The following is a 22,518-nucleotide window of genomic DNA, read 5'->3' as shown; positions in this document are numbered from 1 at the left end:
AAAGAAAAACTTTTAAAATTATCCAATAATGTTGGATCTCCTTCTGATTCAGAAAAATCCACTCCTAGTCTAAACCATATTCTGAAAGAATATGATTTAAGTTTCAGGAAGTTCTTATCTAAAAGTATTGGCAGAAGTCAGCTAGCTTCTATGATATATGCTGTGTCTGGAAACAAAAGAGTCGGCATTGGTTTTGAGGGTGAAACCCCATACAAACTTGAACCTGTTGATGAAATGAAATTCACATACAAGCCATTGTATGATCAGTTCAAGTATGGCCACTCCCATGATATTAGGCACACTTCACATGCTCAAAGTTTTCACATTGCACACACCAAAAAGCATGTGACACAACCTAGGAAATATCATGAAACTCACATTAAAAATTATCATGCTGTTCCTCCTATTGCTTACAATGTTAAACCCAAGTTCAATCAGAACTTGAGAAAATCTAACAAGAAAGGACCCAAAAAGATGTGGGTACCTAAGGATAAGATTATTCCTATTGCAGATATCCTTGACTGCAAAAAGGACAAAGCACAACATGTCATGGTACCTGGACTCTGGATGCTCACGACACATGACAGGAAGAAGGTCTATGTTCCAAGACCTGGTGCTTAAGTCTGGAGGAGAAGTCAAGTTTGGAGGAGATCAGAAGGGCAAGATAATTGGCTCTGGAACTATAAAGTCTGGTAACTCTCCTTCCATTTCTAATGTACTTCTTGTAGAAGGATTAACACATAACCTCTTATCTATCAGTCAATTGAGTGACAATGGTTATGATATAATCTTTAATCAAGAGTCTTGCAAGGCTGTAAATCAGAAGGATGGCTCAATCCTATTTACAGGCAAGAGGAAGAACAACATTTATAAGACAGATCTGCAAGATCTTATGAGTCAGAAGGTGACTTGTCTTATGTCTGTTTCTGAAGAGCAGTGGGTCTGGCACAGAAGATTAGGTCATGCTAGTTTGAGAAAGATTTCTCAGATTAACAAACTGAATCTGGTCAGAGGACTCCCTAATCTGAAATTCAAATCGGATGCTCTTTGTGAAGCATGTCAGAAGGGCAAGTTCTCCAAACCTGCATTCAAGTCCAAGAATGTTGTTTCTACCTCAAGGCCATTAGAACTCTTGCACATTGATCTGTTTGGCCCAGTCAAAACAGCATCTGTCAGAGGGAAGAAATATGGATTAGTCATCGTAGATGATTATAGCCGCTGGACATGGGTAAAATTCTTGAAACACAAGGATGAGACTCATTCAGTGTTCTTTGATTTCTGCATTCAGATTCAATCTGAAAAAGAGTGTAAAATCATAAAGGTTAGAAGTGATCATGGTGGTGAATTTGAGAACAGATCCTTTGAAGAATTCTTCAAATAAAATGGTATTGCCCATGATTTCTCTTGTCCTAGAACTCCACAGCAAAATGGGGTTGTAGAACGAAAGAATAGGACTCTGCAAGAAATGGCCAGAACCATGATCAATGAAACCAATATGGCTAAGCATTTCTGGGCAGAAGCAATAAACACTGCATGCTATATTCAGAATAGAATCTCTATCAGACCTATTCTAAATAAGACTCCCTATGAACTGTGGAAGAATAGAAAGCCCAACATTTCATATTTTCATCCTTTTGGATGTGTATGCTTTATTCTGAACACTAAAGATCATCTTGGTAAGTTTGATTCCAAAGCACAAAAATGTTTCTTTCTTGGATATTCTGAACGCTCAAAAGGCTACAGAGTATACAATACTGAAACATTGATTGTAGAAGAATCAATCAATATCAGGTTTGATGATAAGCTTGGTTCTGAAAAACCAAAGCAGTTTGATAATTTTGCAGATTGTGATATTGATATATCAGGAGTTGTTGAGCCAAGAAGCAACGCATCAGAAGCAGAGCTTCTCAGAAGCAAAGAATCGGAAGATCAAGTATCAGCTTCTCTGGAGAATCTAAGCATTTCTGAAGAACCATCTGTCAGAAGATCATCCAGACTCATCTCTGGTCATTCAGAAGATGTCATTCTTGGAAAGAAGGATGATCCAATCAGAACAAGAGCATTCCTTAAGAACAATGCAGACTGTCAATTAGGTCTTGTATCTTTGATCGAGCCAACTTCTGTTGATCATGCTCTAGAAGATCCAGACTGGATAATTGCTATGCAAGAAGAACTGAATCAGTTTACAAGGAATGATGTTTGGGATCTTGTTCCTAGACCAGATGGATTCAATATAATCGGTACAAAATGGGTCTTCAGAAACAAGCTCAGAATGAGAAGATGAGAAGTTCTTATGTATGAGTATCTTCTGAAATGAAATTTTTTTTAAAGAAGTTCTGATAGAAATCAATTAGAAATTGTGATTCAGTTATTACTAACGTTTCATTGTCTAAGTTGATTCAGAATCTCTATAAAAGCAAAACAGCTGTAACTGGCTATCCAGATGGTAAACACGTGTTCACTATTCCTGGACAAGCGTGCGTGCAGTTGAGGGGACGTCTACTTAGGTAACTGTGCAAATCACGTCTTTTGTCATTATTATCTCTCCTCATGTCACGTAAAATTAAATGCTTTTCATCATTTACTCTCTTTCAGTTTTCTTTTTATATTCTTCAAACGTTTCTTTTCCCTCTCATATTTCTCTCACTTTGCATTCAGTTTCTTTTTCGTTCTCTCTCCTTGCATTCATATCATAAACCCTAGCAGTTTCCAATATCTGCAAATTCATCATGAATCCATCGTCAAGCTCTGGGAATCAAGATAATGATCGGAAACAAAAGAGAAAGGCAACTGCTGAACCAGAAACCAAACCAAAAAGAGTAAGGATCTCCTATGACCCTCTCAAAGTGTATCAACCCCTTGACGGTTCCCCTCAATCACCTCCCTCTTCAAAGACCTCCACCACCTCTTCCTCCTCATTCATCCTCTCGGAACCACCTTCTTCACCATCTGATATCTCCTCTCCTTCAACCCTTTCATCAGATATTTCTTCATCTCTCTCACACCCTTTTCCCACCAGAACACCTAATCCCTATAGCGTTGTTCTTCCCGACTCCAGGTTCACTGTCAACCCTCCAACCCCTACCACTCAATCATATCTGGAGCTTTTACATTCTGATGTAAATGGCTGGTTGGAGATTCTAGGTGCTGCTCACCTTAACCATCTGGATGAGTATGCTACAAGCAACCTATGGAATACCTTTCGTCAGGATTTTCTGGCTAAGGCTACAGACACTCAGAGAAGGATTATGTCTGAAGCTCCTGGTGTTCGTGGTCTTCGGTTGGAAGTTGGTGAAAGCAGCCATCACCATCTCATCAGGAACAGAAGTGTTCTTGAAGGGAAGATACCAGCAGATGAGTTGGAAGAAGAAAATCTCTGCAGAGACATCGTGGTGTGGAGACCATGGTTTCCTGTGCTGACTGGAGATTTTCAGTGGCTGTTCAACTGGTTCAGAATGAACCCTTCTGCAAAAGCACCTCTCATGGTCTTTCCAGTAGTGGTTTATCCTGCTGAAGTTGCTGGTCCTACTCCTCCAACAAACCTAGCAGCTATTCTTCAAGCGTTGGAAGCTGGAACTTCTGAGCTGCCTGAACCAGAATATGCTAAGGCTACTTCTGAGTCAGACTCAGATGAGGAAATGGAAGATGCACAAGCTGAAGATCTCCTAGAAGATCACCCTGCTGAGATTGCTGTCCCCTTTGGCAGAAATTCAGGTGCCTCTTCTTCTGGTGAAACCTCAGCTCTGATGGAGACTTTGGAAACTCTTCATCAGAATCAAGCTATGCTGGCTTCTCGTTTGGACGCGCAAGAAGCAGCCAATGCTGAGTTTCGCTCCTTCATGGCAAGGCAAGCTACAAGCACTAACGGGATTCATGATGTTCTGGCACGGATTTTGCGTAGGCTAGGATCTTAGTCTTTTGGTCTTTGTAGTTTCCTCTCCTTGTTGCATCTGTTTTCCTGCATTCCTTTCTTGTAATCCTTTTTGATTATAAATGAAAAAAGTTTCCTTGTTTCACATTCCAGTGATTTTATTTGTCGTTTTCATCATCTGAATCGTTTAAAATATTCTTTTTGATGTTATGACAAAAAAGGGGGAGAAGATAAATGATAAATGATTTGATTAATCTATCAGTTGCTGGGTAAAGCTCCCACACATTCTCTAACAAGAACTGCAAGTTCTATATGGTTTAAGTGTTTTGCAGGTATAAAGAAGTGAAGAGAATCTTCAAAGCAAACACAAGAAGCAAAACCATGGAAACTGAAGCAAGCTGAGTGCTGTCAAGCTTCAGAGATCAGAAGCAAGAAAGAAGAATGAATCAGAAGCACTGATAATAGAATTTGATCCATATTTCCATATTTGTCTATTTGTTCTGACAAAATTCTATTTGCTCTGATACATTATTTCAGCCTATATGGCTCTGATACATATAATGTGTTCTCATATACATTTTATGTTCTGACTCGTTCATGCTGACTTTTGTCGTTTAGTTTTTGTTCTGTAACATTTCAGGATGTAGAGATGCTCTGATGATGCTCTGGTACATTCAACAATGTTCTGATACAAATCTAGCATGAAGTGAGGTTGGTAGAAATTCAAGCTCTGAAGCTATCCGAGGGAAGCAGAAATCAGAAGCTGTGAATGCTCTAAAGATCCAGAAAACTCAAGTTCTGAAGCTGTCCTAGATGGAAGCAGAAATCAGAAGCTGTGAATGTTCAGAAGATCAAAGAAATTCAAGTTCTGAAGCTGTCCTAGATGGAAGCAGGAATCAGAAGCTGTGAGTGTTCTAGGGATCTAAAGAAATTCTAGTTCTGAAGCTGTCCTATGAAAGCAGAAGTCAGAAGCTATGAATTCTCTAAAGACAGAAGCTTATATGATCGTCTCTACCGAAATAATCAGGGAAGTCTTTTATTAAAGTTCTTCGAGTATTTATTTCAGGGGGAGATTATTTATCTCAGGGGGAGATTGTTAATCTCAGGGGGAGACATATTCATATGCTTATGCTATAGCTGTGTAATTTGTCTTTTGCCGTCTGTTCTTTCTGATCGCAAATTCATATCATTTATATATGTTTTTGTCATCATCAAAAAGGGGGAGATTGTTAGAACAAGATTTGTTCTGATCAATTATCTTAGTTTTGATGATAACAATAATATGAATTTTGCTTAAGATAATATGGTACTCTAATCCAATGCAATTTCCTTTCCAGGAAATATATAAAGAGTATGCATAATTCAGCGCTCAGAAGCTTTGTCTCAAATGGTTCAGCATGCAACATCAGAACATGGTCTGGCAAGACATGAGAAGATGGTCGAAGCAGAATCAGAACATGGGTCTATGGAAGCATCAGAAGAACAAGAGAACAGAAGCACTGAAGTTCTGATGGTATCACGCTCAGAAGCACTTCAAGGTCAGAAGATCAGAAGATGCTATGCACCAAGCTGTTTGACTCTGATGATATTCAAACGCTGTATTCACAAACATCAGATCAGAAGAAAGTACAAGTGGCAAGCTACGCTGACTGACAAAAGGAACGTTAAAAGCTATTAAAGGCTACGTCAGTAGACACAGCGTGAACAAGGCTCGAGGTAGTTGACAAAAGCGTATAACATTAAATGCGATGCTGTACGGAACACGCAAAGCATTAAATGCACTCAACGGTCATCTTCTCCAACGCCTATAAATATGAAGTTCTGATGAGAAGCAAGGTTAACGATTCTGCACCAAAACAACTCGTATTAAACTTGCTGAAACGCTGTTCAAACTCAAAGCTCAGAATCTTCATCTTCATCAAAGCTCACTACATTGCTGTTGTAATATATTAGTGAGATTAAGCTTAAACGATTAAGAGAAATATCACAGTTTGTGATTATAGCTTTTAAGAAGCAATTGTAATACTCTTAGAATTGATTACATTAAGTTGTAAGGAACTAGAGTGATCGTGTGGATCAGAATACTCTAGGAAGTCTTAGAGGTTATCTAAGCAGGTTGTAACTAGAGTGATCGTGTGGATCAGTATACTCTAGAGAAGTCTTAGAGGGTATCTAAGCAGTTGTTCCTGGAGTGATCAGTGTGTGATCAGAAGACTCTGGAAGACTTAGTTGCTGACTAAGTGGAAAACCATTGTAATCCGTGCGATTAGTGGATTAAATCCTCAGTTGAGGTAAATCATCTCTGCGGGGGTGGACTGGAGTAGTTTAGTTAACAACGAACCAGGATAAAAATAACTGTGCAATTTATTTTTATCTGTCAAGTTTTTAAAGCTACACTTATTCAAACCCCCCCTTTCTAAGTGTTTTTCTATCCTTCAACTTGCACCCTATGTGATTAACCAAATCAAAATCCATAATTGATTAATGTACATTAAAATTCATTTTATATTCTATAGCCTTGATTCCTTCTTAGATTCAGGTATAGTAATGACTTATTGGTAGTAAATGGCTTATCATCATCTTATAAGAAATACATCTTAATAAATAGTAATACTTACAAGTGTTTTAAACAAGTGTTTTAAAGAGCACATGTTAAAAAACTTATAAATAAAAAATTTGTGTTAAAAAAAAACAATAATTCTTTTTTGGGTTAAATATGTGTTTAGTCCTTATAAAATTATTCAAAATGACTTTTAGTTCTTATAAAAAAAATATTGACTTTAAATCCCTATAAAATTACTTTTGTACTCACTTTTGGTCCCTCTACAGGGACTAAATCTGAGTGCAGAAGTAATTTTATAAAGACTAAAAGTCAATATATTTTTTATAAAAAGTAAAAGCCAAAATTAAAATATTTATAGGGACAAAAAACATATTTAACTTTTTTTTTAATACACAATTAAAAAAAAACATTTTTATATATAATTGTTAACTTGTGCCTTAGGACACACTAGGGGTGGGAATAGGTCAGGCCATCTAACAGGGGCCTACGGCCTAGCCTACATAGGCCCATGTCAGGTCAGGCTTTTTTTATAAATAGAAAAGGCCTAGGCTTTTTTATAAGCCTATTTAGGGTGTGTTTGAATTGGCGGTGGAGAGAATTGATTATAGCGGAATTGAGTTTGATAGAATTGATTCTAGCAGAATTGATTTATGTTTGGATACATTTATATAAAAGTGAGTTGAACAATAAATTTCAGTGTAAAAATCATCCAGAATCAATTCTGGAGGCAGAAGCTACAAATTGTAGCTTCAAGTAGAATCAATTCTAGAGGCAGAATCAGTTCTACTTTTGTCTAACCAAACATATCAAAATCACCCAAAATCAATTCTACACCTCTAGAATTGCTTTTGACCATTTCAAAAGCTAATCCAAACATGCACTTAGTTAAAAAGGCTAGGTCTCAGACCATGAAAAAAGCCTTTTAAGCCTACCAGACCGACCTCTTTAAATAAATATGAATAAATTTAATATTATTATTATATTTTAATTTGTACTTTGAATTAAAATACAAAAAATAAGTTTATTTATCTAGAAGAACTTGTGAAAATAAGTTGAAAAAAAATTATGAACAATGTCATAAGTCGTTTTCATAAGTTCTCTCAAACAAATAGTATCACATAACTTATGTTAATAGGTAAATTTGAATAAGTCAATAAAATAAGCATTTAGTCTCGTTGATCTTGTAGTTTGCTAATCTATTTAAACATTAGTTAAATTTCTTATTCACAAATGTTTAAATAAAACAGACTTTTATATAGGCTAATAGGTCAAACAGTCATTCGAAAAGGCCAGGCTTAGGTCTAAAATTAAGCCTATAATAGGCAACAGGCCAGACTTAAGCTTTGAAATATTTAGCAGGTCAGGCTCAGGCTTGGCAAAGCCTAGCTCGGCCCAGCCTATTCCCACCCTAGGACTAGGGGTGGAAATAGGCTGGGCCGAGCTAGGCTTTGCCAATCCTAAGCCTGGCCTGTCAAAAAAACTGAAGCCTAAGCCTGGCCTGTGGCCTGTCGTAGGCTTATTTTTTAGGCCTGAGCCTGGCCTTTTCAAAGGCCTGGTTAGCCTGTTAGCCTATATAAAAGCCTATTTGTTTTAGACATATGTATATAAACAATTAAAATAATGTTTAAATAGACTAACTAACTAAAAGATTAAGAGACTAAAAATTTGTTTGCATTGACTTATTTTAACTTACCTCTTAGCATAATTTTTACAAGACTATTTGTTTATGAAAACAATGTTCATCAAATGTTTTCATCTTATTTTTACAAGTTCTTCAAGATAACCAAATTTTATTTATGTATTTTAATTCAAAGTATAAAACATAACATAATGATGATAAAAAAAGTATTCATATTTATTTAAATAGGCCGGCCTGATAGGCTTAAAAGGCTTCTTTTAGGGCCTGAGGCCTAGCCTTTTTAACTAAATAGGCTTATAAAAAAGCCCAGGCCTCTTCTATTTAAAAATAATGTGTGGCTTAGCCTGAGCCTATATAGGCTAGCCTGTAGGCCCCTGTTATCAGCCTGGCCTATTTCCACCCCTACCTAGGACACACTTAGCATTATCCTTGATAGCACATTTTACTTTAATAATTAATTAAGATCCTAACAATCTTAATTCAAAATTCTTTAAAAAAAATCCGGCGCTGCGGCCTTGTATCAGAAACAAGTCTAACTGAACAAGTCGGCGGTAAAAACTAAAATCTCGCCACAAAACGCGGCGGAGTTGGTCACAGTGGCGTAGCTTTGTGTAGACAGGAGCGACTCCCTCCTCAGTGCTTTACCCTCTCCGACTTCGACGCATCTCCTTGCGACAGCGCAGCCGTCGGCCTCCCTGCCCTTCCCTCTCCGGCGCATATCTCTCATCTGTTAGGTAACTTAGGGTTTTCTATTTGTTTTCAGATTTCCCCATTGCTAGATTGTTTTCTGATTTTCTCATGAATTTCTGTTATTGTTGAAGGTTGATTTCTTGTTGTTGTTGTTGTTGAATATTAAATGTTGAATGTTAGGTTAGCTTGATTTTCCATCATCACTATTTCACTCAGCATACTTGTTACCAATGTCTTAGATAACAGTTGCGTTGCAATCGGATAAAGATTTTCCATCATCACTATTTCACTCAGCACTCAGCATATTAAATGTACATGTATTACATTTACATGTACTGTGACACTGGTTGTGGTCATCTGCGTGTGAATTAATCACAATTTGTTTTTATTACAATAAACAATGAATCGGCATCTTCCGATACCGTTTTGTCGCTGCCGTTTTTGCGGTAACGGACTGTTTTTTAAAAGCTTGCTTGTTATATCATCATTGTTAACACAATCTATAGGAAGGCAGCAACCCGTGCATTTGAGAATTAAGGAGAGGATGGATATTGAGGACCTTAAAGTGGACTTTGTGTTGATTCTGGTAAACGGTTGAGTGCAATTGAAACAAAGCTCACGAGCTTTGCATTAAAGAGGGTGAGAGTGACATTAAAGACAAGCTTTTCTTAAAAGTCCTATTGAAGTTGCAAGCATAGCACTAGCAGCATGTAATAGTGTCACTTGTGCACTAGATTCACAACTTTAAGTTTCAAATTCATCCTCTCCCGATCTTCAAAAACTATTGAAAAAAAAGAGAGTAGAAATAAAAAGCAAAGGTTATAGTTGGTTTGGCACAATTAGATGTGAATTTTGTGGTTTTCTTGTTACGGTGGCAGATTTTTCCTTTTATTTAGATATATTAGTGAGTCAGTGACTATGGCTATAGCAATGTATAATTGGCAATAAAAAGAATGGCGGTCTTTTGGGTGTTCTTCAAACAGAAAATTAATTGTATGATTGGCAATTTATAGTTTTTTTTTTAATATAGAAATGTTGTTTGAATCTATGTAGTTTATAAATTATGGTTTTTTTTGGCGGCCTCCTGAAACGGTGAGAAATTCCATCCATAATTTCTTTTTTCTGTTTATTTTTCAGATTTTCCTTCCCTTTTAGGCTTCTTCTATAGTGTGCGAGGATGCAATTCCAGCTAGATTTGCGTGTCCTGGAATTGCGTCGGAGCATAGTACAGCTCTACTCTGCGCTACAAATCCACAATTTCCATTAACAACATACAATGTAGCTCATTTAAATTTTGCTCTCACTGTTTATATGGTAAAACAAGCCAATTCATCTATCTATCAAATCCTTTATTTTTTTCCAGCATGATGCTAAGCTTGTCTCTAGTATCTAATTTGTGATATGTTTGGTTCCATTTTTGGAGATGTCATACATAATTGATTTTAGAGATATAGAATTGATTTTGACATGTTTAAATACTTTCTTACTATAATTGATTTTACCTTCAAAATTGATTCTAACATGAACCTAGGATTTGTAGCTTTTGACTCTTTATCCCCTCAAATTTATTGGTCGATTCACTTTTACATATATGTATCAAAACTTAAACTAACTTTACATTCAATTCACTTTTAGCCGAAATCAATTTTACAAAATCAATTCATTCAAAATCAACTTTTGTCACTGCAAAACCAAACACGAATCTTACAAAAATTAATTTGTTCAAAATTAGATTGTAATGGAAGTAATCTCGACTATTGATGGGAAAATCAACTGTTAATGTTACTTCCATGTCAATAAACAAATAGTGGATTTGTTGGAATATCAACGGTTGGTTTTATAATCATCATTGGAGATTTCTTACTCTACACTCTTAATTAAATTGTTCAATTTAGAGGAGCCAAATGCTATTGACATAAACATGTTCTCTTTTATAATTTTTGAATATTATCTTTGTGATCCACCTAAACATGTTTATTTTCTCTTATTGATTGATTATTCACTTTGCTTGTTTTATGTGCAGATTGTTTATCTGGTTGTTTCAATACAATGAAATGAGAAAAGTAGTCTGAAAAAAGAAGATTGTGAGATAGTGTTTTGAGAAGAAGTGTTGAATGGAATTATCCAAGAAATGCAATCTTCTTCAACTTAGGGGAGAAGGTTGTGATGTTGTGTACTGCTACAACACGGTTAAGGTATGCCTTCCACAAATTTCTGAGGTTCTTTTCTCATTACCCAAAAGAAAATGCAAAAATATTATCATCCTTTAATGGCATTGAGGATGCTGTTACCTTATTCAATCGCTTGATTAATATACAGCCACTTCCATCTGTTGTACAATTCAACATGATTTTAGGGTCTGTAGTGAAGATGAAACATTGCCCTACAGCTATCTCTCTTTTGAAACAAATGGCGTTGAAAGGAGTTACTCCTTCTATAGTCACTTTGAGTATTTGGATCAATTGTTACTGCCATTTGGGTGAGATGGGTTTTGCTTTTTCCGTACTCGGCATAGTTTTTAAGAGGGGATATCAACCCAATAACATAACCTTGACGACGATCATGAAAGGGTTGTGTATTAACGGCGAGGTTAAGAAAGCAATGGACTTTCAAGACAATGTGGCAGCAGAAGGAATTTTGTTGGATGAAGTTAGTTATGGGACCTTGGTCAATGGTTTGTGTAAAATAGGACATACAGTAGATGCCTTTCAGTTGCTGCAAAAGATGGAAGAACAAGTGGTTAAGCCTAACGTAGTAATCTACAACATGATCATCGATAATTTATGCAAAGTCGGGCTTGTAACTGAGGCTCGGGATTTATATTTGAAGATTCTTGTCCTGGGAATAAATCCTGATATTTTAACTTACACTTCTCTAATTCGTGGTTTTTGTAGTACGGGTCAATGGGGAGAAGTTAATCTATTGATGTGTGAAATGGTTAATAGAAACATCAAGCCGAATGTTTATACCTTCAATATATTAATTGATGCAATTTGTAAAAAAGGAAAGATGATAGAAGCTCAAGGTATGTTTAATTTGATGATTGAAAGAGGTCAGCAACCAGACATTGTTACATTCAACACTTTAATGAATGGACATTGCTTACATGGTAATATGCTCGAGGCAAGAAAATTATTTGATACAGTTATTGAATGGGGAATTCTGCATGATGTTTGGAGTTATAACATCCTGATTATTGGGTATTGCAAGTGCAAATGGATTGATGAAGCTGTGAGTCTCTTCAATGAAATGCATTGCAAAAATATGGTTCCTAATATTATAACTTACAGTTCTCTTATTGATGGTTTGTGCAAATCTGGAAGATTCTCTTATGCGTGGGAACTTTTTAGTACAATCAATGATGACGGTCCACTACCTAATGTCATCACTTACAATATCTTGATAGATGCTTTTTGCAAAATCCAAGATATTGACACGGGAATTGCCTTATTTGACCTAATGTTCAAAAGGGGATTGACTCCTAATGTTTCGACTTATAACATCTTGATTAATGGGTATTGTAAGAGTAAGAGGATTGATGAAGCCATGAACCTCCTGAATGAAACGCATAGCAAACATTTGGTTCCTGATTCTGTAACTTATAATTCTCTTATTAATGGCTTATGTAAATCTGGGAGACTCTCCGATGCATGGGAGCTTTTCAAATTGATGCATGTTGGTGGACCACCGGTTGATGTTGTTACTTACAATACATTATTAGATGCTTTTTGCAAAATACAACATGTAGCCTAGGATACTGCATTATTCAACCTAATGTTGGAAAGAGGATTTACTTCTTAAGTTTATAATCATGGCCTATTCTTTAATTGATGGTTTATACAGAGGTTAAAGAGCGACAATTTCATATAAGATTGTTCAGCATCTTTTGATTTGTCTGATAAACATCACATATGACACCATAACCAATGTCCTTTCCTAAGTTAGAGGTCGAGGAACTGCATCAAGAAATGATTGCTGGAGGTCTGTACAAATGGTAAAACCTAGTGAGATACTTTGGTTTATAAACTTTATGCAGAGGTCAAAGATCGATGATTGCATAAGAGATTGTTCTGCATCTTTTGATTTGTCTGATAAACATCACATAGAACACCATAACCAGCGGACTTTCTTAAGGTAGAGGTAAAGGAACTGCATCAAGAAATGATTGCTGAAGATGTGTACAAATGGTATAACCTAATTAGATACTTTTGCTGCATCCAAATTTATGCTTATGACAGTATGTCTAAATGGTTAGCGATGTAAGTTCCTTAGAAATAATTTGTATAGTGTGTGTGTGCTTGTATAGTATGTGTGTACTTTAAAGATTTATAGTATGTGTGCTCTTTTTTACAATTAGTAATTTTTCTATTTAATACTACTTTGTCTAACATTTTAGATTTCAAAATTGTTTAGTTTAAAAAATATAGATTAATATTTTTATGATGTTTGTTTTCTCTTGAACAATACAAAAAAAAAGTTATTATCAATAGCATTGACACCAATAATTATTTTATAAAAAAATTATATTATTTGAACTCACTCTAGAGATTACTCGGTCAAATTCTAACTAACATCATCTCATTTGATTTTGGATTTAAGATACTTAAATATAGCAACATATATGTAAATTTGTATTTGATATTTTTCTTCCTTAAGAAACAAGTAAACTACAAATTTGACACAATGAAGTTTGAAAAGATTTAACTACTAAATCAAACTCAAACAAGAAAGTGCTTAGAGTAATATATTACTTGGATTGTAAGCAATTCCAATATTTTATTTGCAAACTACTAACTTGGACATTGATTGTGTTCAATAGTAAGAAATCTGTTTCTAATTATCATTTCATCACCTTTGCTAATTATTGTTTCACTATTCATTCTCTTTTTGCGCAAATGAAGCATATGATTAAGACCAATTAGGTCATAAAAGTTTGTTGTTGATAAGATCCTAATTATAATATTTTATTGAGTTTTTTTTTTCTTCTCCTTTTTATAAGATCCTCTTCAACGTTTAAAGTGTATTAATTATTTTTTTTTCTTTTGAATACACCTTAATTATATGACATTTTTTCTGCAATTAATAATAAATACACATGTATGAAAATGAATTATCTTCCTTAAAGATAATTTTGTAAAATTGTACAAATAGTCCATAAATTTAATACTCTAACCAACCTTCTTAATTAGCGTAAGTTTATCTACGGGGTCTTATATTCAGGAACGAGAGTAGTATCACTTATAAGTGTGCTTTTCTATTTTGCTTATTCCCTTTAATTTAATAGTTTTCAGATTTATACATCATGTCCCAAATTTTAAGTCACTTTGTCAAAAATATTTGTTCTAAATTATAAGTCACTTTACAATTCTAATACATCATTAATGACTTTTTACCTAATATATCCTCTACTATTTATATTTTTTTCAATTATTTTAATTTATCTTTCCAATATAATTATTGAAGAGTATTTTTGTAAAATCATATATCATTTTACTTTTCTATAAAGTTATATTTATATTTTTTAATTCTTAATTCGTGTGTGTTAAAGTATGTCTTAAAACCTTTGTTGATGAAGAGAAAGAAAACATGTTTTGAGATTGTCAGAAATTAGAAAGTCAAAAAGTAGTTTGGTCTAAGCGGTTCACGGGTATCGAACTCTGTCAGTTTGATTCATTGATCCATTCATTAATGTTAGAATATTTTATATTAATTTAAAGATCATAAAAATTAGTATAAAAAATATTATAAAATATTTATAATATTCTAAAAGATATTATAAGATATATATTTATAATAGTCTAAGAGATATTATAAGATATGTATAATATTTGAGAGATATTATAAGATTATAATAATATCTTTTATTCTAACAATTAAGGAGATATATTTTAGGATTTGTTATGCATTTGTTCGATTTTGGCTATTATAAATACGTATCTCTTCTATTATTATAATGTGACAATTTTAGAACTTTAGAGAAAAGGGGAGAAATAAGTGTTTTGGAAATTCCAAGGGAAAACTTAGAAAGACAACAATTTTTGGGAAACCTTTGGAGTTATCTAAAGGGAATGAGAAATACTTCTAAACGCTCTGGGTTTGAGTGATTCTTATATTGAGAGTTGGAGAGGTTGAGAAACAACGAGGTAGAAAATAGGGTTTGTTCTTTGGGAACTGCGGAGACTATTTTCATGTAACTCATATGTAATCTCTTGTAACAACTTTCTGAGTATAGTGAATTGGAGAGTTGGTCTCTCCCCCAGAATAGATCTTTTGATCGAACTAGATAAACAAACCTTCGTCTTTTTCTTGCCTTATTCTATTATATTATTTGTGTACAGACTATTATTGCTGTAGACCATTTATTTTGGTTGCTACTATTCTTTTCCTCATAAACTGATATTGAATTTTCTCGTAATTAACAACAAAATTCACAACAAGTGGTATGGTGACCGTGGAACAAAGAGATATTGTTGACAAGTGAACATCTTGGTTAGTAGATGGGAGGTCGAGAAATTTTCCGATAACAACGACTTCAGGTTGTGAAAAATTAAGATGCAAGCATACCACTTCAGGTTGTTGACAATTTTAATTCATGATAAGTGTATCGATGCTTTGAAGAGTGAGTTGTAACGCCCGTATAATTTTAATATTAATTTAATCGGAATATTGAATTAATAATTAGAATTATTAAGGATTTTGTGAAAATAATGAATAAATAATGGTTTTGGCATTTGGGCCATATGAGGAAATAGTAAAAGAAGGAGGGGTGATTTAATAATCCTTTTTACTAATTTTATCATTTGTTTTCATAAAACGTTTGGTTTTGGGGAAAACAAAGAAAGAACGTGAAAGAACAGAAGTCTGAAGAACGAGGAACGTGAAGGAGAACGGTAGAGGGAGAGACCAAGAATCAAGAAATTTGTCTAAGGTAAGGGGGGACTTGTCTGATTATCATCTATTATCGGGTTAGGGGTTGATAATTCTGAATAGATGTAGCATTCGGGTCAATTGAGTCATATGATAGGTTTAGGGATTGAGACAAATAGTATGATGTTTGATCCCTATATTTGAATCCATGATATCTATGTTGTTATGGTCTCAATTGATGCGTGATTGATGTATTATGAGGTGTTTTTCGTGTTGTTTGTGCATTCTATTTCCCTAGGTTCGTACTGGTATGAATTGGGTGAGTTTGGAATGTGTAGAATGATGTTTTCTGCAGGTTGGGGTTTCTGAAATTATCGGTTCGCGCCGCGTACATAGGTTGCGCCGCGAACAGTTGGACAGAATGCCAGGAATTTGTGATACGCACAGGTCGCGCCGCGTACCCGTGTTGGCGCCGCGAAGGCCTAACTTTTTCCTCGCTTCGCGCCGCGTGTAGATGTTTGCGCCGCGAATAGCTTGGCAGAGAGCCAAGGATTTTTTTGGGACGCTCAGTTCGCGCCGCGAACTGAGATGGCGCCGCGTGCTGTTGATTGTTGTGAGATATTTGAAAAGTTCAAAGATGCATAACTTTTTAACCGTTGGTCCGTTTAATGTGCCGTTTTGAGCTAAACGAACCTTATAGAATAATCTATATGATGATGATTGATTGATCTTAGAATGATGAGAATACATGTATGCTATTTCTTATTGATGATGATGATTGGTGCAAATACGTGTATGTTTTCTATATGATGATGATAGAATTGTGATTGAATGATGTTAATATATATATGAACATACTTGATGATGATGATGATATTGATGATGATGATGGTGATGATGGTATAAGTATGTTATATATGTTGCATTCATTCATATTCATTGACGATACTGTATCCATAAGGGTGTGTTGGATCAGTAAAGGGCATGATTCCCATTGTGTGGAATCTGTGCTGGCAGGGCCGTATCTGGATGATGTTGGATCGGTCATGGGTTATTCCCATTGGATGATGTTGGTACCACATGCATAGTGTCAGTTCATTCATATGCATAATTTATAACATGATTGGATGTATTCCAATGTTGTAAATGTTGATGATGTGTTGGTTGTTGCTTGACTTGTTTTGAATGTCTGTTTATGAAACAATTGGGTGAATGATGCAACTGTGACGTGTTATTGCTTTATAACCTTATAACATTTGTTAATTATGACGAGACTCACCCTTACATGTTGTCATTTTCAGATTGAGGATAGCGGCTGTTCGACTCGGTGAGGATTAGCTCATGAGTCAGTGTTTTTAGTTAGCGTCAGGTGTCATGCTCTGATAGTTGTAACACTGGGAACGCTTGTTTTGGAGTTTTGATTGTAACTCTATATTTATTTGTTTTGGTTGAAGTCTGATACATTAGTGATATAATGTTGACTTAATGAAGTATTTCCGCTGTGTAAAACATGAATTTGATTAATGAGTTATGATCTCAGGTGTTTCAGTGAATGCATGACTTATACTGACGTGTGCTTTTTATTTTATTTTTGTGAATTGTGATACCTCTCTACATGTTACTCTGATTTAATAATTGTTTATTTGCCGCGGGTTATTAGAGGGGTGTTACATGAATCATTGATACCTGCAGGGCTTACACAGGTACAGAAGACCGAGATGCTGGATAAGGCCATGAGAGCCATTATCTTGTGCCTCGGAGATAAAATTCTAAGAGAAGTCTCCAGGGGGCAAACTGCGGTTGTTATATGGGCAAAACTTGAATCATTGTATATGACAAAGTCTTTGGCTCATAGGTTATATCTGAAACAACAACTCTATTCATTCTGAATGATGAAGAACAAATCCATAGTTGAGCAACTTACAAAATTTCACAAGATTATCGATGATCTTAAAAATATTGAAGTTAAGATTGATGATGAGGACGAGAATTTGCTCTTGTTGAGTTCATTTCCCATATCCTTTGAGCACTTTAAGGATGTCCTTCTTTATGGTAAGGAAGGTATCATTACTTTGGATGAAGTCTAGACGGCGGTGAAATCCAAAGAAATTTCAAAGTCAAAAGATTTGAAGATTGAAGATAGTGGTGAAGGCTTAAATGTGTCAAGAGGGATGATTGTGGTTATGATTGGTTCAGTGATAGGTTCAAAAATATTTGTGATTATGAGGAAAAAATGTAAGATGCTAGAAAGAAGGATGTTTGGGTGGAGAAGAAAATGGAGAAATGTGGTTGATAGAGAGATTATCTAGGTAAAGTAAAGAATGTGATGGTGGTAATTTTTCCTAGAGTTTTGAGAAAATAGATTTTATGGGTAGGTTGAAGTCAGGTTTTTATGATAAGATGAAGAAAGTGTTTATGGGTAGGAATGAAGAAATATTGTTTTGGGTAGGATGAAGAACATGTTTTTGGGGTAGGGTGAATAAAGTGTTTTCTGGGGAGAAGGGATGAAGAATTGTTTGGGTAGGATGAAGAAAAGGAAATGATGAAAAAAGAAACACGATTGAGAGAGAGAGAGAGAGAGAGAGAGAGAGAGAGAGAGAGAGAGAGAGAGAGAGACTTTGCTTGATTGGAATAGTAAATGAGTGGATGATGATGGTGATATTCAATGAAAAAGGGAAAAATTGAGATGAATATGATGGTGAGGGTAATTTATTCTGGAACAAAGAGAGAGTTTGGTTGATGAAGAGAGAGAAAAAGAAAATTGGCAAATAAAGAAATAATCTTTGATTGCATGTTGATAATAACGAAGATATAAGGTGAATCTGGGGAAGCCAGTGAGATGAAAATACATGTGAATTGAGTGGCAACGAATATTGAAGGTTGATATTGGAAGATGATAGGAGTTTGCCAAAAATCTTGATGAAAAAATGGTACTGAGACATGTGTAGGATGATGCATATATCAGAAAAAAGTAAAGGCAAATTTGGTGATAGTAGTAAGTGGTCTGGTGAAATATGAGATTAGTGGAATACTCTATAGAAAGGAGAGAAAATATCAAAGATGTTATCTCTGATACCATGACAAGAGTTATCCACTGGACATGAAAAAAGGCATTAAAATTGCAGAGATAGAAAAAAAATGGAAGGTGAATAATATTGAAAATTCAACTTATCATTATCCAAATTAATACAGGTAATTTATACAAGTTAAAATATAACTAATAACCACAAATATAGTGGTAGTTAGGGTAATTAAAATAATAATCTAACAATGCCCTAAAAAGAGAAATAATAAAGCTATTATGATTTAACAAATATGTTCTTCAATCTATTTCCAGTTATGCTTTGAACATCTTCTTAGTTCCTTTTGCTTTTTTGGTAGGGCTCCCAAGAAGAGCAGTCTCAAGGAATCAAAAGTTCTCATAAATAGCTATCAATGTCAAGTTAAAAAACGATGGTGAGTTTTTAAAATATGGATGCTTTCAATTCAGTCATACTTGCAAACACAAGGATGGAACTTATGTCTCATCCAAACGTCATGATATCTCAAATCTTTAAAGCTCAATAGTACTTTGAAAGTTTCTATGAAAATCAACATTGGATGTAAATCGAATTTTCTTATGTTAGGGCATTTTCAATTTACTAGCTTTATTGAAGAAAGATTTAAAATTGAGGATTCGGGATAGACAAACCATTTGTTTATAGAAAGAACCTTTGTTTAAAAAATGAGGATAGACTTTATCAGGAAAAAAAGGATGCGAGGGTAGAGACGACTCTACCCGCGATGAGTAAAACAATAGATTTTTGAGTTACTGATATGTATATATTTATAGTCTTAACCCATATGCTAGGGATGTCAATTTTTTGCCTATAATTATTACCGCGTGCAGCCTGACTCTGATAGATTAGAGTGAATGTTGGATTACTTATCTCTTTAATATATGAATCATGGTCAACTAGAGAAGTTTGGAACTATTCAATTATCATAAAGATAATATTATTAATTTATGTATGAAAAATCTACCATAAAAACTATCTACTTATTGCAACATATGATTAAGCAATATCAAATTGATATTGAAACTTATATTAAATAGAAAAGATAAAATAGAGTGTCTATAAATATATTTTAAAACATACTAGAAAGGAGAGGTTAAGATTGTCTATTAGTGTAAAACTATCTAATATCTTTTCCCTAACAATAAAATTGCTCAATAATTCATCTCTAAATTTTTATATTTTTAGTTAGTTTTAGATTTACTTATTCAGATGTCGGCACTAAACAAATACAAAAATTAATGAGAATATTGAAGACAAATGGCATCCAAAAAATGCAAGAAGACAATATTGAGTTTCATTCATTATTTTAGGCCATGGATTGGTGTCTAAGATTTTCCATCAAGCCTATCATTGTCATGTTGAATTGAGATGCATTAGTGTTATACTATAATCTTTGATTAGTCTTATTAACATGAGATTATTTTGGCTAATCCATAAGAATAATTATACTATTTCATTAATCATCATTTTGATCATAAAAGTGGAGTATATGGTTACATCAAAAGAATAAAAAGGAAAAACAAAAAGGTAACAAAAGGTAAAAGCCAAACCTTACTTTTTTGTACATAAACCACAGACAAAAAGAATCTTAATTTACCAATTAAGTAACAATCAAACAAACTCCAAAAATTAACAAAAATAAATAAATAAAATTAAATAAATCCACAATTTTTTAAATTTTACTCTCTTTCTCTCTGGAAGAAAAAAAATTAAAACAAAAAAAAATCAATTTCTTATTTCTTAATTACACCTATCCAGCGCCGCCGCTGCATATTCCGGCGAGCGACACCGGAAACCTATTACAAAGACTCTCCGCCGGCGATTCTCCGTTGCCACCATCTTCCGCCGGTGGAAGAACCCTCCCATCAGCAAAAAGCATTCTCCCGCCGTTCCTCTGCGGTTGCTCAGCCACAGCCACCATTCCCTCAAGCTCCGCCGCCGTTTCGTAAAACCCGCCGTCGCCAAACCGCCGCTCCACCTCCAAAAAATCCCCTAACGAAGCCGGTCTTGCGTCACTGTCCCTACACAGCTGCCACCACTTTCGCCGCCGCTCCGCCGCCACCGACGCGGCGGCGGCGGTCCTTTTCTTCTTTTTGTTAGACGCATTCCTAATGGTTCCAACGGCGCAAACTCCGGCGTCGGAATGTGTGTCCCGGTGCTGCGACGGGACTCTGAATGTTATCGCCGGAAAACTCACTCCCATTAGTGTCCCCAATGTTGTGCTTCTATCATGAAAAAATGATCCTGTAGACTAAAAAATTCACAAACCCAAATGAAAAAAAATTAAAATTTTACACTAATAAAACAAAAAAGATTGAAAATTTAGATTCTTCAAATCATGGGTTGTTGAAAAAATGACAAGTTCATTGATTAAAAAAATAGTTTTTTTTAGAGAAATTTGAGTGTATGGTGTAAAAAGAGTGAAAATTTAGTTTTCTAGAATATTGGGTTGTTGAAAAATAAGAGGAAATTGAGATTGATGATGTTGATTAAGGGAAAATGGATAATGAATATTGATACCTCAGTGTCAAGATCAGATGAGGAAATGGAGGAGATGGAGGGTGAAGATGGTGGTGGAACCAAATCATTAGCTGGATCTAGCATTGTTGTGTTGTGTGAGAGAGATGGATTTTGAAGGTTTTAGGGGAGAGGAGTTAGTGGAAATGTGAAAGTGTTGAGTTTATGGTTTTATATGTGTTAATCAATCATGGTATGTGACTTGTGAGTGAATGAATGGATGAGAGAAGAAATATTGGGAGATCCATGAAAAAAGGAATGGACTGTGTTTGAAATGATTATATAATATTGTTGCTACACAGCTTAGGTCATGAGTAGGAGTGTTTTTGGACCTCTGGATGCGAGAATCGGACTAATGGACCGGCTGAAATGTTACTCGGTCTGGGAATGAATATTTTTTTTATTCGATACCAAAAATGATAGTACTATATTGGATATTTATTGAATCCTTTTGTCAGTATTTCGGTCCAATTTTGGTTCAAAAATGATCTGTTTCGGTCCTGTCTGAATTTATCCGATTACTATTTTGCTCCGGTTCTCAGAATAACAAATATCCTGACCAGACCGGACCGATAACCGCCGAGTGTGAACAATTAATGTTATGCACTAAATTTAATTATTTAATGTTGTGAAACTAAAAAAATGATTTTTTTATTGTTAATTTATAAATATAAAATATAAAAATAAAAAGATATGTTGCTTAAATCCTATACTAGTACTTTCAAATCTGAAACATTAATGTAAGCAAATTGTACTGTTTTTAGTAATCAGATCTAATATAGCATTATTAAATACTCCTATAAGATCTATTGTTGATAATATTTTAATGGAAGCATTGATGATAAATTAATGATTTTTGAAAGCTGCAACAAATCTGAAGGTTAACTGTTAGAGCACGTGGGAGAAAAGAAAAAAAAAAAGTGAAAAATAAGCTGTTTGACTGAGGGGGAAAATTGCTTTAATTTGTAAGAGTAATAAAAACTTTAATGTCTGAGATTATTAAACAAGCCATCACCAAGAAAAAAAATCCTATTACACGATGTAAGTAAATTAAACGACAAAGACAGGTTGAAAATATTCAATTTAAGACAAAGGTAGGTTGAAAAGGAGCACTATCACATGATGTAATATCCCAACTGATAGTATTAGTACATATCTATCTACATGACTCAACTAAAAGGTTGATATACGCTTAATGCATTGCTCACTTTAGATAAACTTCTTTCACTACCATCCAACTAAAAGTCACAATTGGCAACACACAATTAGACCATTCATTTAGTCAATTATTATTATTATCTTAGATATGATA

General features: G+C 34.6%; 2 protein-coding genes across 7 annotated transcripts; one reads left to right on the top strand and one right to left on the bottom strand.

The window, feature by feature from the left end:
- The first annotated feature begins 8,554 nt into the window (after positions 1–8,554).
- LOC131594442 (pentatricopeptide repeat-containing protein At3g22470, mitochondrial-like) lies at positions 8,555–13,299 on the top strand. Of its 6 annotated transcripts, none has more exons than XM_058866577.1 (4): positions 8,555–8,807; positions 9,901–10,077; positions 10,787–10,958; positions 11,083–13,299. In XM_058866577.1, the coding sequence occupies exons 3-4, from the start codon at positions 10,878–10,880 to the stop codon at positions 12,514–12,516; spliced, it is 1,515 nt and encodes a 504-aa protein (XP_058722560.1). In that variant the 5' UTR covers positions 8,555–8,807; positions 9,901–10,077; positions 10,787–10,877; the 3' UTR covers positions 12,517–13,299. The 6 variants fall into 6 exon arrangements, with proteins under 6 accessions (XP_058722560.1, XP_058722562.1, XP_058722561.1 ...); XM_058866579.1 differs by having other exon boundaries at positions 11,120–13,297; XM_058866578.1 differs by lacking the exon at positions 9,901–10,077.
- Positions 13,300–19,827: 6,528 nt separating this feature from the next.
- On the bottom strand, positions 19,828–21,471 carry LOC131598775 (uncharacterized protein At3g17950-like). Its single transcript, XM_058871346.1, has 2 exons — positions 21,210–21,471; positions 19,828–20,940 (listed from the first exon to the last, which is right to left on the bottom strand). The coding sequence occupies exons 1-2, from the start codon at positions 21,291–21,293 to the stop codon at positions 20,440–20,442; spliced, it is 585 nt and encodes a 194-aa protein (XP_058727329.1). The 5' UTR covers positions 21,294–21,471; the 3' UTR covers positions 19,828–20,439.
- Between the last annotated feature and the right edge of the window lie 1,047 nt (positions 21,472–22,518).

The sequence above is a fragment of the Vicia villosa genome, linkage group LG4 (assembly GCF_029867415.1).
Source record: "Vicia villosa cultivar HV-30 ecotype Madison, WI linkage group LG4, Vvil1.0, whole genome shotgun sequence".
NCBI lineage: Eukaryota > Viridiplantae > Streptophyta > Magnoliopsida > Fabales > Fabaceae > Vicia > Vicia villosa.
The sequence above is the reverse complement of the archived record's forward strand: the minus strand, read 5'-3'. Positions and strand labels throughout refer to the sequence as shown.